The sequence below is a fragment of the Anoplopoma fimbria genome, chromosome 11 (genome assembly GCF_027596085.1).
Source record: "Anoplopoma fimbria isolate UVic2021 breed Golden Eagle Sablefish chromosome 11, Afim_UVic_2022, whole genome shotgun sequence".
Taxonomy (NCBI): Eukaryota; Metazoa; Chordata; class Actinopteri; order Perciformes; family Anoplopomatidae; genus Anoplopoma; species Anoplopoma fimbria.
In genome coordinates this window covers 11,856,617-11,873,392 of record NC_072459.1, presented here as the reverse complement: position 1 = coordinate 11,873,392, position 16,776 = coordinate 11,856,617, and the positions used below count along the sequence as shown (strand labels likewise).

Below are 16,776 nucleotides of genomic sequence, written 5' to 3'. Positions count from 1 at the left end.
AAAAGTAATATAAACACAATCTCATCTAGTTTTCAGAGGGTTCCTTTCTGTATTCTTTGCTGCTACAACTTTTTGAGTTTACATATGTGCAGAATCTCAGACTTCCCCTCACTCTGCTTGTCTGTTTACATCTTCGTTTGCGAGCAGGAAGGAGGAAACACCTCGCAGCCCAGCTCGGCGAGGACCGGGGCGACCGAGGAAGCGGAAACCCACCCTCACCACAGGTCCAGTGTCCTCATCTGAGGGCCAAAGAAAAGTCAAGTGAGTATCACTCAGCCCATCTACGCTGGCTGGCTATAGTCCAGTCTTGCCTGATAAGCCCCTCTGTATCACGGACATACAGAGACGTCCTCTCATTGGCATGAACAGGAAATGGGAGACACAGCTGAACCATTCAAGGAAGTCTACTTGAACCCTTTTCAAATCTAATCAACACTGGCATTAATGCGTGTCAGTTGTGTGTATGTCTGCTTGTACAGAATATTTATGTGTGCTTGATACATGGACGACACATACCTAGAAAACTGCTCACAGGTCGTATTGGGCTTCAACTCTGCTAATCTTAAACCTCGGGGGCATCACTGTAGTACATGTTGAGCTTAGCTTGGCTGGTTTCGGTGGGGGTGGGGGGGGACCTGGCTGCTGGCCGGGGGTTTGGGGGGGGAGTGACAGGCAGAGGATGTAATTAGAGTACTGTGAATTCTCCTGTAATCTGTCCCAGCAGGAGGAATGTGACACACCACTACAATTACAGCCCCACGGGGTCACCAGGCGTCCAAAGGATAACATGATGGTCAGACAGTCTAGGCACTGGATAGAGAGGGAGACAGATAATCGAGGATACAGATTTGAGGAAATTCAAAAAACAAGGACCCTATTTTATCTCCAAATGTGTCGATGTAATTAAAAAAAAAAATGCGTGTTCGGGGTGCCTATGCAGTTTGGTGGAGGTGGGGGAACTGATAAACCAGGAGGGTCTAGGGGATAAAGGTTTCCTGTCAGGCTTCAATTAGCCTTGTCATCGGGGTTTGGAAAGGCTTAGAGCACTAAATGTCACCACGCAGCTTTCCCTCTCGCGCCATCTTCTCTTCTCCCTCCTTTTCTCACTGTGGTTTCTGGGCAACAGTCCACCGTGTTCCCAGCTGCCCCTCTGCGGTGTCACCTCTACTCTCCGTCCACCCATGAGCCCCCGCCAGGCCAGCACTGATCGGAGTCGGGACGCTGATGCTGGGTGACAATGACACCCAAATGAAAGGGTAACGGGCCGGGGCCCTGCAGTGAAGTGCAGTGGAGGGAGGGAGGGAGGGAGGGAGGATGGGGGGCAGACATGGGGGTTGTGGGGGTCTACTGCAGGATACAATACAGTAAACCGCAGTCTGTCTATCTATTCTGGTGTTTCCCAAACTGGGGGGGGCTATATAAAGATATAAAAGGGGTGGCGCGACGTGACAAAATAAATGACGCAAGGTTCAGCACTGATCCTCTACTAATAAGGGGGATCTGCAAAAAAATAAATTTCGGGAACCTCAGCTCTGTTAAAATTTGAGCCACAGTTCAAGTACTTTTCTGCAAGGCAGCCAGGTGTACTGCCTTTTGTTTCTGCAGATGTGTGTGTGTGTGTGTGTGTGTGTGTGTGTGTGTGTGTGTGTGTGTGTGTGTGTGTGTGTGTGTGTGTGTGTGTGTGTGTGTGTGTGTGTGTGTGTGTGTGTGTGTGTATACAATGCAGCAGAGAATGACATGACACATCTGAACAAGGAACAGGCAGACTGGGGACTGATTAGCCCCATGTTGCGTTACATGGCAGGGTTATGTAAAAGCATGTACTGCACCTGCCACTCATGCCACTACAAGATGCCGACGCTAGCGTGCTCTGATGGAGGGCAGTGGGTCAGTGGGTAAAAGCCCAGCCTTTGAGTATCTCCTTCCTTTCCTTATTTCGCTTGAACCACAGACAGTGTGTGTGGTAATGTTTCAGTGGGCGATAAATCCAAGCCTCCCTGCCTGCGCATTCTATGCATCCGAGCAATTAGGTATGGATGAAGCTGTGCTTATGAGCATTTATTCAGGCATTGTTTGTTTTTGCATGTGCCGCTGTTATTCCTGTGGGTAAAGCGCTGGGGTCCTTTGTGGTGCTGCGTTGATTGGGGGGAAGGCTGGAGAGAGTCGCTGCTAGCCAGCAAACCCTGCTAATCAATTTTGTTTAATTAGTCACTGTACGCTCAGCCCCAGCAGCCCCCCAACGAGGGGAGGGGCTCTGTCATATTGTGTTTGTAAGCAGCGGAAGGCAAGCCGTGGCGGGATCTGCCTCACAGGAACAACTCACACTTCACTGCCACCTCTGTCACTCTCATGTCAGTCAGTTTGCAGACAGTCCCACTGCCCGACAATCGCCTTCATTCTGTTACAAATGCACGCTGACACTCTCTGGATTATAAGATTTACACACAGGGCCTACATACAAACCAAAAAAAGAAGCACACACATTTGATTGTAAAACAATGTGTAGTTACAGAGTTCTACGTGGTACAAAATGCCAACAAAGAACTAACATGAAACGTTGAATGTGCCTTATTTATCTACTTCACATTTAAACCATGCATACTCTGTAAATGTGACTGATTTTCTAGGCTGCATTCACACTAGGAGAGGGGGAAGTTAATCTTTTTCTTTGAGCATGGCCTGTCTCACGTCCGTGTGGTCTATGGGCAGACTTCCAGAGGGAAATTCAAGGGCATTTGGAGTGGTTGGCCTGTGATGCTGCTCAGTGTAGGGGAAAGAGTGTGCCTCAGTGATATGAAAATGCAACTGGAGAGCTATGATATTCACTGAGAACAATAGAGCAGCATACAAATGCAATGCCTTCCAACCATTCAGTGTCTCTTTCAAAGCTATGCAGTGCTTCATAGGAGAGACACTCCCTAGATAGAGCGTTAAGGCTTCTTATGCCACACTGCCCTCAAACAATCCCAGGTTCCTTGTTAGATCCCAATTTTTTTCAAGTGTGTGGTTCAGACACTGAGCTCTCCGTGTCCTTTTTTTTTTATCATTCTGTTCATCAGACACAGAAAGGAGACTTATTAGATCCCACAGAGAGGTGACTCAACTCTGTTTTCCCCTGTCATGTCGTACCCTTTTTTTTCTTTTTCTTTTAGACCACCGGCATTCTTCTCTAATGAATGCCTCTCCCTTGTTTTGACTGGCAGGTCGATGGGGGCGGGGCTTGCACTGTCGCCTGAGGACCTAGGAGGGGGCGGTGACAGCCAGAGAAGGAAGAAGAGGCTGTCCAGTCGAGGCTTTGAGCGGCTCAGCAGCACACAGGTCAGGGTCCCCTTGTCCTTCTCCCTTTTGTCCTCTATGCATCTAGAAATGAAAGAGGCCACTCTTTGTTTCTTTGCGTTTGATATATTCCTTTGTTGCACACTATTTCTAATTAGGTGCTACCCTCAGGAGTCAAATCCTCTGCTCTCCATATTAATATCTTTTTCATTTGGAGCTTCTACTGTTCCTTTTTCTTCTCTGTGTGTGAGCAAACGAGAGCCCTCTCCCTCTGACGTTCTAATGCTTTTGCGGCTGCTGTGACCGGGAGTGTAACTGGCTCTCTCATCTCTCTCTCTGTTGCAGCAGATAAAAGCACAGGGCTGCAGAAAAAGCAGTCTTCACAGCATGCTCAGCTCCAAGCTGGCCGCTGATGTGACTCAGCTCAAACAGAAAGCCCAGGGTAAAAAGATTCTCTCAGGGACGGGCTCCAGGGACAAGGAGGTTTCGCCCTGCAACTCCAACCCCAAGCATGGACACAGAAGCCAGGGCACAAGCAAAGCTGAGTCCAGGCGAGAGTCTGGGGGACAAAGTGACACAGGTAGAGACTGGCATTCACACTGTGGATCATGCCTTGTGTTGTGGGGGTTTGGGGTTTTGGGGTGCACAAATCTAACTTTTTCAGTCCTGATAGCAATACCTGGACTTGGTAGCAGCCGATACCGAGTACTGATCCAGTACCAGTGTTTTATCAATAAACTGTATGCGTCACTTTATAGAAATAACTGGGATCATTCTTTTATGTGTGAGTCAACATGAGGCTTAACTTAAACATTGCTTTCTTAACTTTGTCACCAATAATCTGATCCAGCTATTTTGATTTGTATTGGCCTGATGTGTGATATCAGTATGTATACCGGTTCATCCCCTCGTTTTCACTTTCACACTGTTTTATCCCTAAAATACTATTCTTAACCCCGATTTGTGATCGCTTTTGCAAACTTTCTCAGCAGCCAGTGTGGACAGTGGCCCCCAAGATAGCTGTACTGGACTTGTGCGGCGTGGACGTAAAAAGGGATCCTCCACCCTGACACCGGGCTCGTCCCGTCTGAGCCAGCCCCGAGCGAGAGATCACCGTGGCCAGAGACATGACGCAATGGAGGAGGGAGAGAGCTCCCCCGTAGAGAGCGGCTCCTCTGATCAAGGTGAGTCAGTGACTACAGAGAGATGACTATGAGACATACACGGTGATGGGTAATGAAACTGGCCACAGCAACCCAATATGGCTCAGTAGTAATAAACAGCGTCCTCTCACTGTTAAAAGGAGCATGCTGTGATTGAGTGGTAACTTCTGGGTTCTCTCCTTTACTCCCACAAAGACAGTGAGCTGAACTGGGGACTTCTAATTTAGCCCTTAATAGACATAAATAACATAAAACAAACTTTTTGTTAGTATCAATAACACATTGAATCTGGTACCCTATTAAGTCAAATGTGCCCTTTTGTTAATTTGTCATTTAAAGACAGGCAGACCTGACTAAATAGGTGTTGACGAGTGTTTTATAACGGACAGGGGTGTGCATAAGCAGTCGACACCTCAGTGATTGGGCCTGTTGGCTGGTCTGGGCTAGATGTGCAGCCACAGCTGTGGACACTTGCCTGTGAGAGGCTTTGACAGCTCGGGAGACTAGCAGAATGGGTCAAATAGCTGCATGAGAAAGTGCATTGACAAACACACAAACACAAAGTCACTCCTATACTACCTTGCACATTAGCTGTGTAGCATGTGGGTTCACACCAGGAAATAGCACCAAGGCAAAGCACTTCATACATCATTTCTATGAACAGTTAAACAATTAACTTAAATGCTAACGAAGTGCCAGTGAAATGAATGAGAGTAAGTAGTTCGTAAAATAAGGTCACTGGCTGGTAATGACTTAAAGAGATGGTTTTGATACGCCGTGTGAGTTCATAAAACCTACCTAATAGTAGCAACTCAATGTTGTATTGTTTGCTATTTCTATTAGAAGAGGAAGAAGAAGAAGGCAGTTATGATACTGATGAAGGTCAAGACTACAGAGCCAAACCTCCCAGAGACATCACTTCTAGCTCCTCCGTGACGGGTCCGAGTCCCTCCTCTGTTGTTAAACTGGAGGCCAACCAGAAAGCCAGGAACAAAAAACAGAGACAGGAGCTTTATGGTAAGACCGTCCTTTGAAACGGCTTCATAAGTCAACAAAGCTGCCCCACATCTTCATGAGAAGCATCTGTTTTGTGTTTCTCCCTCTGGCTTGTTAGCTTGGTCTAAATCTGTTTCTCTAATTGAACTGCACAGGCTCCCAGAGTCTGTCTGGAGCAGAAGGCGAGGTCAAAGTAAGGAAGAAGCCGCCCTGCAGGCTGGGCCTGGCCACTGCAGTCAAAAACCCCCGTGAAGATCGCCGTTCCGAAGGAGTTAGAAGGCCATGTGGACCCAGGTCCAAGGAGCCTCGGTGGGGCAGCCTTGGGCCCAGAGGAAACCGCTACCGGAGGAGCATGGGACTGGCCACCTTCCCGACCACCAGTGAGAGGCTAAAGAGGGCGACCCGCAAGAGCACCATGTTGAGAGGAGCAATCAACAAGGTTAGCAGAAAGTATTTTGACATGTAAATAATTTATATCACAAACATTTTCCCTCAAATTAATAATTGATACCCTCAAAGGACTTGAAACTTTTCTGCACATAAATTATTTTCATCATGTTTGTGCACAAATGGACCATAACCAGAGTGCTCGTGAAGCTGTGTCACAGTCTCACCACTCATCTTGTACATCCTCATGTCGTCTTCAACAGAGGAGAAGTTGCTGGTCAGCTGGGGGCCAATTTTCTCAAAGTGAGGAGGGCAACAGGGGACGAAGGAACAAGGACCAGCAGGTACTAGTGAACACAGTGAATACAAAAAGCACTCAATCCTCACTCAAAAATGTCTTCATCTTTTCTATTAAGAATTCTGGTGATGTCTTACTGTCCTAGATTTCGCACCCTGAGGACGGTTACTGTAGAACTATTAAAAGTACTTAGCACATTGCACATAGCTCAACCTCCTGCTGAGTAATCTTAGGGGAGGAGAGGATGGGAGAGAAGATGTGGGAAGGGGGTGGCTCACACCTTCTGCTGTGACGGAGTGAAAAAATGGCTAGTGATAGGAGATAGTACAGGCACTGTGAAGTCCCCTGCGGTTAATTGCTACTTTGAGTAGCATGCTTGACAATTTCTTCTTTCTTCTATCACACTTTCCATCCCCATGTTTATTTTTCTTATCCATTCCTGCATCCATTTATTCTTCTCTGCGTCCCTTCTGTTATTTTTTTACAGCCAAAGGGACGAGCAGTGAGTCGGCTGCTGGAGAGCTTTGCGGCTGACGAGGGCTTTCAGATGGATGGCAGCAGCTTCTCAGAAGAAGAGGAGGACAGCAGCCGCTCATACAGCAACAAAAGCCCTGAAGGCAAGAGATAACACTGGATATATTGCAACAGTGTTTCATGCAGCAGATATGTTCAGTGATATTAAATGTGATGTTTGCTTTTTCCTTATGCAGTTCCTAACTGTGTCCTGAACAAAGAACTCTTAACCGATGGACTTAAGGTGCTGATCTGCAAGGAGGATGAGCTTCTATACGCTGCCAGAGTCCACAAACTGGAACTACAGGACATGTAAGCACACATGCAGTTGTTCAAGTGATCTGGTAGGGTGTTTTTTTAACACACATAAGATAAGATAAGATAAGATAAGATAAGATAATCCTTTATTAGTCCCGCAGCGGGGAAATTTGCAGGCTTACAGCAGCATAGAGTAAAGTGCACACAAGAGACATAGTAAAGAAAGACAAGATAAAGATAAAAAATGAGAAATAAAAAAAACCCAAGTATTATAAATAAGCAATAAAAACAGTAGAAAAACAACAATAACTGAAATATAATATTTACAGACAGAAAAAAATATTTTAACTATTATTGCACAGTGTGATGTATTGCACAGGTTTTTATTGTCATGTTTTTATTGTCATGTGTCATTTATATCAATTCCTTCATCAGCGTCTTCGGTTTATTAAGGAGATTATAAAGGTTGAAATCAAACTGAGGATGCTAAAAATTAAAAGATATAGGACCTTTTCACATTTTGATCAGACCAAATGAAATAGATGTGAAAGGGCTGTTAGATCACTTCAGTCATTCACATTACAGTGACATGTTTACACCTTTTTGTCAGTGTTCATTCTGCACATGAGTTAAACCTTGCACAAAAGTGGCCTTTCTATGTAAAAGCTGAGACAGGGCTAGAGGTGGTGGGACATCAGATTGATGAATTACCCTTAAGGCTCAACACACACCACAAAATAAATCATGCATACTATTGGGGTAGTCATCTTTAGGATCACGGAAAAGAGGACTTTAGCAATCCTTCCCTCACAAACCTTACATCAACCCATTCCTAGCTCCGAGTATCAATACGACACCTCCAGCTCAGGCAGCGAAAAGATGCTTTAACAACAGCAGAGTGGGAGTAACACATGACATGGGAGCTAGGCAAGCATAATACAAGCATCTGAAAATAACGTTTTCTCTCTCTGCTGTGCTTTTTTTCTCTCCAGCTTTAGCATTGTTATCTACGGTGAAAGAGGAAACCGCCCAAGAATCTATTCATTGGAGCAGCTGCTACAGGAAGCTGTAAGTTCACCTCACTGCACTAAAACACTCTCTGTTACAGGAAAAAAACCATCAGTTGTTTTGTCTTCTGGGTCACTCCACACTTCTATTTCTCATAAACATCATTCTCACCCTCTGCAATTCTCCATAGCCTTCTAGCCTCTCTGTAGCTCTGCCAGTCCCTTCGTTTTCTCTCTTCAAACCTCCCTTGGCTGTCTTTCAGGGTCAATGAGGCCATTTAAAGCACTTAAATGCATATGAACATATGGGAGGCCGGATCTTTGGGTTTGTGTATGTGAGTGTGCTAAACCAAGCTTTGTGTGTGGGTGGAATAATCCCACTCACACCTGGGTCCATTCATGTTTTGGAGTTTAAATGGAAGAGTTGTTTAAAGGCTTAGATCAATAAGAGTCAATGATGTATGAAAATAAACTAGCTAATGATGACCTGGAATGATTCCAAAGTGTAGACATTGTAAGATATGTATCCATATTTCACAACAAATTTGCTCACCCCTTTTATTTTTTTAATCCCACCTGGGGTGGTTAAGGTTCTTCCTTTACCTAAACCACAAGATGTTTGGATTTGTAATTCTCACTCATGTTAAGGTACAATTACAGTGTATGTAAGCCATCCAAGTAATGAGACATAATTATACTTTGTAGAAACCGCAGCACATTCTTGGCTGGTGTTCATTTGCATTTAGGTAACATGTGCTTCCTGGTTTGCCTCTCATCCACAATGGATTTTTAGTGTTTACTGCAGCAGTAAACTGAGAGGATGCTGGTCTCCAATAACAGTTGGGTCATCTAAAGCAAAGCCATCATACCCACATCCTCTCCAACTGTGGACATAAGTCTTCACTATTGCCAAACAGGGCGCAGGATGTTGTGTTTGCACTCAGTTGTCCAGAGATGATGACCCCGGCGGAGTAGAGCAGAGTTTAACTGGCACGATTGTGCCTTGGTTTAATGGCTTTACATCACTCTAATAGGGAAAAAGGTGAAGCTGCCAAAAGGGCATGATAACTGTGCTTGGACCTCATTTTGAATGTTTTGTGATCATATTTCATGAGTGATAAAGTAGTGATTAATGTGAAATGGACTTTATCACAACTCTACACAAATTATAGACTAGATATAATTGAATTTCCTGTTGGTTATGCAGAAGTGCAGCATGTATGGAAGTGAGCTGTGTGAAACAAACTAAAATTTACTAGCCACAAATTTTATGTTCTCAATTAAAGCAGGACAAAATGTTAAGTAAATATTTTGAGGAAGTTTGAAACCCTGCCATTTTTCACCTCAAAGGAAACATGTGTTTAAAATTAACTGAGATTTATACAACACAGGTGCTTAGGATTCAATTACCTCTTCATACAAACTTACTTTGTGGGAAGTATTTTTGTGCAGTATTTGGTTTTTGCTTGTCTTAGAACACTTAAAAAAGCCCCACGTGTGATTTTTTTTTTTATCCTTCTTTTGGCCAGAGTTACTGTAGATTTGAACTTTCCACAAGATTTTTTGCAGTGATAGATCACACATATATTCGTCCATTTAATATCTAATCATTTGTCTCCTCCTTCTCTCATCCATGTAAGCTCACTTATTCTCCCGTCAGTGCTACACAAAGCACTTCTGGCAACTTTGGTCTTATTTAAACACTCATCAGATAGCAGCTGGTCCTAATTATGCAATACTTCCACTTTCCTCTCTTTAAATTAGTCCCAAAGCCATTTATTTGACTCTGACACCAACGCCCCGATTTCCACCGTGCTCCTTCTCCCATCCCGCTGCACACACACACCCACATCCACACCTCATCAGTCAAAGGGTCCCTCGCCATGGCAACAGTAAATGAAAGCAACCTGAAAGAGCCCCCAGTGAGTGGCGGATGCTGGGGCTGCCTGCATTGTTGGAGGGAGGATCTGGCAACCTGCAATCACAAGCCCTCTATTCAGGCCCTCTTTAGTATTACTCAGCAAGTCAGGATTTACTGCATCATGGCTTCCGTTCTTTTCAGCTCTGACTGGCACATTGGCATGAGATAAGTGCCGCTTGGAAATGTGGCACAGTGGCTGCCCCTTGCACAATGCTCTGTAGCTCTCACACTGTTTGTATGTATGTATGTGTGTGTGTGTGTGTGTGTGTGTGTGTGTGTGTGTGTGTGTGTGTGTGTGTGTGTGTGTGTGTGTGTGTGTGTGTGTGTGTGTGTGTGTGTGTGTGTGTGTGTGTGTGCATGCATGTCCATCCGTGTGTGTGTGTGTGTGTGTAGCCTGTAATGAATCTTAATTATGTTTTGGTCTGGCCTTCAGGTCCTGGATGTACGGCCAGAGTCAGAGACTATGCTTAGTGAAGGAACCAGGGTGTGCGCTTACTGGAGTGAACGATCGCGCTGCTTATACCCAGGCTACGTCCGCAGAGGTCAGACACCAGCTTTTTCTATATCTGTTTTTCTGTTTACCCTCTAAATGTTCATCTTCATATTTAGTCAAATCTATGTACTATCATTTTTTTGCATTTGCAAATTTTCCTGCTCACCTAAGGAAGTGCATTTTTTTTTCTCTTGGAGGTGGTTCATCTGATGAAGGGAAGCAAGGCGGAGTGATGATAGAGTTTGATGATGGAGACAGGGGGAAGATTTCTCTCCCAAACATCCGCTTCCTGCCTCCAGGATACCAGATTCACTGTGGGTGTCTCTTCTCTTTATGACTGGAAATGTTCCCTTTTAAATGTTGCACTTCTTTGTCTACCTGTAAGTAAATGCTAATAATCATCTGCTCCTTGTCCTTAGGTGGGGAGTCATCTCCTGCCCTGCTGAAACCAAGCGAGGCCACGGTCAAGAGAAGTTCTAGTCTAGAGCAGGCCCCCCTCAGTGACAGGCCTTCTGACAGATACAACATTATCAATACTTTAACCAACAGCCAAACTCCACCTGTTCACAAAAGAAGACCAGGTAAGAATTTACCCCTGACACTCCCAATTTCTCCTTAAATTACCTAAAAGCTAGAAGTTATGATTTTTCTCTTGTGTAACAGTATAACAAAAAACAAATCCTTAAATATACTGCATTGAGCAAAGTATTTAAACAAAATTGTTCTTATAGCTACACCATTACTTCAAATGGAAATATTCCGAATGTCTCGTGTGTTTTTTATAAAAAAAATAAAATTGAATTTAACCTGACATTTTAGCCATCTTTGAAAACCATGGGTTCTTGGCTAGAATTAAAAATCGGCTTTGTGGGTCGTTTGTACACTGCTCAGTTATGCAAACCAATACAATAGCCTTGTAAAATATCTTATTTATGTGAGGTTTATAATGATCAGTTTTTGTTAAAACTCAAAGAGATGTTTATTTCAACTGTGGTGATTTTTCTGTGACTCTAATGAGTTATTGATGGTGTTGTTTTAGACTTGTGCATTATATTGAGAGATATTTCTAAAATTGTGTCCACACCATGCAATATAAATGGGGGTTGTGGTCACCACACAGTTGAATCAACACATCTCTGACACAATGGCAACATTTAAAACAACAGGACTAACCAGTTAGTGCACACAGTATGTGCAAATGAGACATTTATCAGAATTTGCATTGCATTGCTAAAATAAAACGACATATATTTTGTTTATTCTAGGGAGACCAAAAGGCTCTGGGAAAAAACAAAAGCAGCAGCAACAGCAGGCGGAGAATTCCAATAAAAATCCTTCACCTTTCTTGGGGTGGCCTTCGTTGGGCAACACCAGGAAGAGGTCGTCCGACAACCTGTTTGAGCTCAATGGGGCACCCAGAAAGGCCTCAAGAGGGACGGACGATGACCTGTTTCCCTTGGCTCGGTACCAGCCACTGGCATACACCCCTGCCAAAGGCCTTTTCAGCAGTAGCTCCTTTGAGGTGGACTCCTTCAGCAGCATTGCAAATGGCTACTCTTCCTTCTGTACTCAGTCTACAGGGTCAAACCAAGGTTTATCTCTGGTCCCCAGAAGTGGGCCATATGGCCAGAGGCGCAGGCAAGAGGAGCATGTTTTGCCAAGAAGCAGGAAGTCTGGACAAGAGTTCTTAGTCAAGTTAGATCATGAAGGAGTGACCTCCCCAAAGACAAAGAACAGCAAGGCTCTGCTGTTGCGAGGTGGCTCTTCCGGTGTGAGTGGCATGCCCAGGACAGAGGCTTACTCTCACCCAGTCCTGCTGGTTAAAGACAACAAAAAGGGCGGTGCGTCCAGAGTAGAACTTCTCCTGAAAGGAACCACACCCCAAAGAAAGCCCTCCTATTCTTTGCGTCGGGATGAATATGGCGACTTGGGCTTCAGCGCCCACAGAGAGTGTCACAGCTCGTACTCTGATCTGGACGATGAAGAGGAAGAGAGGAGGGGGGCCGCACTGGCTGCATCCTCTGGAGGACTAAGGACGGCTGGCCGCTTCCTGTCTCGTCTCTCGGTCTCCTCATCGTCGTCTGGTTCTTCAAGCACCTCCTCTTCAGGCTCTATCTCCAGTTCCAGCTTGTGCTCCTCAGATAATGATTCCTCCTACAGCTCAGAGGATGAAGACAGTTCTACATTGATGCTTCAGAGTTGTATGTCTTCCCACCGGGGCCTTCTGCAACCCTCTGAACCTTCCACGTCTTCAGGGCCACGCCAGCACTCCTTTGTTGCCAAAGCTGTGGCTGTTTCCAATGCCAAAGGAAACCCCCCTGACCAGATCTCCAACAGCAAGTCCCTGAAGAGGAAAGAATGCACCAGCTCCACCTCTAAACCATTAAAGGATTTTGTAAAGAAACCTAGGATGCTTCCAGATGACACATCATTTATTCCGAGGCCTAAGCTGTCTGCATTCATGGCAGGGCGACAAATGTGGAGGTGGTCAGGAAACCCCACACAGGTGAGAATAAACTATCTACTACATCAATGTGGCAAAGATTATTCTTTTTCTTTCATAAAACCAGTGTAGTTAGATTTGAATACTGAGCTAAGAGGTAAAGAGGTCAAGAGAGGTTATAATTATAATCATCATCATTATAAAACAAGATTGATAAAGGTCTTTGGTTTTCCACAGCGGCGAGGTCTAAAGGGAAAAGCCAGGAAGCTTTTTTATAAGGCCATCGTGCGAGGCAGAGACACAGTGAAAGTGGGAGATTGTGCTGTGTTCCTTTCAGCTGGACGTCCTAACCTCCCATACGTAGGTCGAATTGAGAACTTGTGGGAATCCTGGACCTCCAGCATGGTGGTCAAAGTCAAATGGTTCTACCACCCTGAAGAGACGAAGCTCGGCAAGAGGCATCGAGATGGGAAGGTGAGCCGTGATGGAGGTTACGGTTTTATGGGGACTCATTTGTAGCATAATGGAAATTTCAAATGACAATGTTCTTTGTTGGTTTCTAAATATAACCATGCAACTTACCCTGCCTTTTCCCTATCCAGCGTGCCCTTTACCAGTCGTGTCATGAGGATGAGAATGACGTCCAGACAATCTCTCATAAGTGCCAGGTGGTGAGCAGGGAGGAGTATGAGTGTCTGACTGGCAATCAGAAGCCGAACAGTACCTCCCCGGACCTCTACTACCTGGCTGGAACGTATGACCCCACCGCTGGTCAATTGGTCACTACTGAAGGGGTTTCTCTCTTGTGCTGAACCTCCATGAGGACACTACTGAAGGACTCCTTTGGAGGAAGGATAAAAGTCCATGACTTTACCTACAAGACTCTCGGGCCGAGGAAGATAAGAAGTGCTCCTTGGGTATGCCTCAAGGACCAATGGACTAAACGTCAGCACCAAAGCAGGGCTGTCGGAGGTTACACACTGGAGTCTATTGGCAACTAACTTTTGTGGAAGTGAAGGGGATGGCCATTACTGGTTAAACCTTGCAGGAGGAACAGAAGAAAGTCTGGGTCTTCACACAGTTCAATAGTCCAACTAATCTCTTTTTACTGGATCCATGTGATAGACAGCTTCATAAATGGTTTTAGGACTCATGCTTCCTGCTCCTATCATATGTCACCAAAGGAGAGCTGAGAGTGTGTTTGACTACAAAGTATTATGAGGCTGAATAGGTTCTGCGGACCAATTCTTTGAAGGTAGCCTTACCTAAGGGAATGGAAACGGAAGTGAGGCATGGGGCTCTTCATAGACCTCTTCATTCCAGGGAAGTTAAAAACATGTAAAGGATGTAAAGTTGATGTCTGTAAATATTTAGATTTTTTTCCCAATCAAGCCATACACTTCAGTACCTCTCACCTGTCTTAACTGTTCAGGTGTACATTGTACAGGTCAATTATTGTATTGTTGTCTGTTGTCTATATGTACATAAAAGCTATTTTATATAGGAGTTTATTGTATATATGAGATGTATCTTTCCATGTTTGCGATTGATTTATTTTTATATGGGTGTAGAATACATTACGTCGTTTTTCCTTTGCTTTGGGAAGTCAAGATTGGAGATGTTAGTGTTGCACTGCATATGCCCTGCTGAGACAGATGGAGACAGACAGACAGAGCACAAACAAAGACAGAAGGATTTAGTGTATAAGTCTATAACAGAAGACTCACTTTCTGAGAGAGAGGGGTCATCCTGTTTAAAAAGTAGGTCAAGTGGCTTTTTGTAAAAGTGTTCTGTTACTTTGCATTGTTGTTGTCCTATTTTAAAAACACCTTATTATTTATGTACCTCTCAGTTGGTCATCATCACAAGGCAGATCCCGCTGGACTGCAATCACGGGTCAAAAATGATTTAAGATCAATGATATGAGTATAACCTTTTGACACAATATTTGTGTGTGATGAGTGTCCTGGCATCACTATAATCATGTCCAAACAAATCAATTTAGAACAAGACTGGATCTGAAAATGTGGTAAATGAATGCATAGTTAAACACTATGATCCACAAAATACCAAAGTGTCTTTTATTCTCTTTATTTCCTTTTATTTAAATTTAACATATGTCAAGCACCTGTACTGAACTCAAATCAGAAATCACTGGTAACTTATTGAATACTTGTCCTCCACTATGTGCATACATATTGGATTTGCATTGTGACAATGGTTTCTTGCACATGTATCTGCAGTTTTGTTTATAGCAAACATATGCAGCAAAAGTTCACCTGGGAGTGGGACTATGAAGGTCAAGGTACTGACAAAGTAAGATATTGAGTTCTGGCAATTTGTTGGAATTAGTTTATTTTAGTTTCATCAGCCATCTGTTTCTATTTTGTACAGTACACGTACATACTCAATGCTAACTGTGAAGGACAATCAGATTCACAAAGCAATGGACATAGAGTAGGTTCACTCAATCGGAAAATTACTTAAATTTATTTAATTTGTGCCAAGTACATTTTGTCTATTTTTTTGTCTTGTTTGATATGCAATCCTGAGTATTCTTTGTTCACAAAGTTTTATTTTGTTCGCCAACATTTTATTTATTGTCAATGTTGCTGTTTGTTCATGCCAAGAGCGCTTTATGAGAATGTGACATTGTTTTTCTTGGTGTGATTTCGCATTTGCATTTCTTAAAAAAAACTGGTCTTATAGAGGCCATCTAGTGAAAAGAAATAAAGCAACACTGGATTCTTCTCATCTCCGAACCTCTGTGAATTAATTCAATTATACTAGCTGTGTCCTCTTCATCTCACTGCATCTGCCATTCTTCCATCAACACATTTATGTTTGACTGTTTTGTTATGACTGAGATATTGTCTTTGAAAGACGGAATACATTTAATTTTCTCATCCAAATGGGACAAAGACACAATTAGACCAAAGAGACAATGTTTTAAGAACAGACTAACCTAGTGTCGGTGCTTTGGTACATTTTCCATAATTGTCATAGCTGTAGGTTTGTGTTTTAAAAAGTAGATTGAAAAGTGAGTTTAAAAGTTTGTCGAACACAAATGGAGGATGCTAGTTAAGACAGAGAAAAAAAGTTGATCACTGATATTTGACTATAAAAAATTACCAGGTACGTGCGTCAACATGTCAATAAGGTTTTTATGGCAAACTTGCACTCAGTCTTTTGATGATTTACGCTGCTATGCTGGTTATACTGTTTATACTTACCTATTTCACACGGCTGATCTTCCCTTGACCATCCCCCAACCTTGACCTGTTCTAGTTTCTTATTACTAGATTTCGTGATGGCAGCTCTTCCCTTGTTGTGCGTTATGCACATCATACATGAAATTTATATGTATGTGCTGGGCTCTGTTCTTTCATATTAGGGAATATTAATGTGCTTCCATTAGAATTTGGAGGCTACTTGGATTAATTTGTTAAGCGCCACAAGCACAAGGCCCTTTTCCTGCCAAAATCTTTTATTTGTTGGGATAAATCCTCTGATGTAAGTGTCTCTGGCTGAACTAAGTTTATGTGAGCTTTGAGTTACTTAGTAAATAGAGACAAATCTGTCACAGCATCAAATAAATCCTACTGGATTTAGCTGCCAAGCTCTGTAAATATGATGTTGACTGATCAGAGATAGATGTGAATTTTAGTGATTCATGATAAAGTAAATTTGCCTATTTTCTTTTTAAATGAATTGGTTATTTTTCGGTGTATCTGTGGGATGGTAGAAAAATTCTAGATTGGCATCAAAAGCTAACTAAAGTTACATTTTGTCGCAAGCCCTTGAAGAAATCTGTCAGCATTGAGTGTGTTAATGTTCTCAAGATCTGTACATGTGTTATCTCTGTATTTGTGCTGCATTTTTTACAAATAACCTTTGCGGTATAGGATCAAGACTTTTTATAGATGATATATACAGAAAAATACTTTAACAAAGAATGTAAGATTTTATTCAAAATAAATGTTTTTTTCTGATCAAAATAAAGGGAGTTATATATATACAG

At 43.3% G+C, this 16,776-nt stretch overlaps 1 protein-coding gene across 1 annotated transcript in view; it reads left to right on the top strand.

The window, feature by feature from the left end:
* LOC129098156 (BAH and coiled-coil domain-containing protein 1) overlaps positions 1-15,500 on the top strand; it is a 63,018-nt gene extending 47,518 nt beyond the window's left edge. The window contains 16 exon segments of the mRNA XM_054607135.1: positions 148-261; positions 3,204-3,318; positions 3,625-3,856; positions 4,266-4,460; positions 5,283-5,456; positions 5,591-5,874; positions 6,086-6,166; positions 6,608-6,737; positions 6,831-6,945; positions 7,884-7,959; positions 10,253-10,361; positions 10,510-10,626; positions 10,732-10,893; positions 11,578-12,818; positions 12,993-13,229; positions 13,358-15,500. Of these exon segments, the coding sequence (XP_054463110.1) occupies positions 148-261; positions 3,204-3,318; positions 3,625-3,856; positions 4,266-4,460; positions 5,283-5,456; positions 5,591-5,874; positions 6,086-6,166; positions 6,608-6,737; positions 6,831-6,945; positions 7,884-7,959; positions 10,253-10,361; positions 10,510-10,626; positions 10,732-10,893; positions 11,578-12,818; positions 12,993-13,229; positions 13,358-13,567 (3,592 nt within the window). The 3' untranslated portion in view covers positions 13,568-15,500.
* Positions 15,501-16,776: the final 1,276 nt, after the last annotated feature.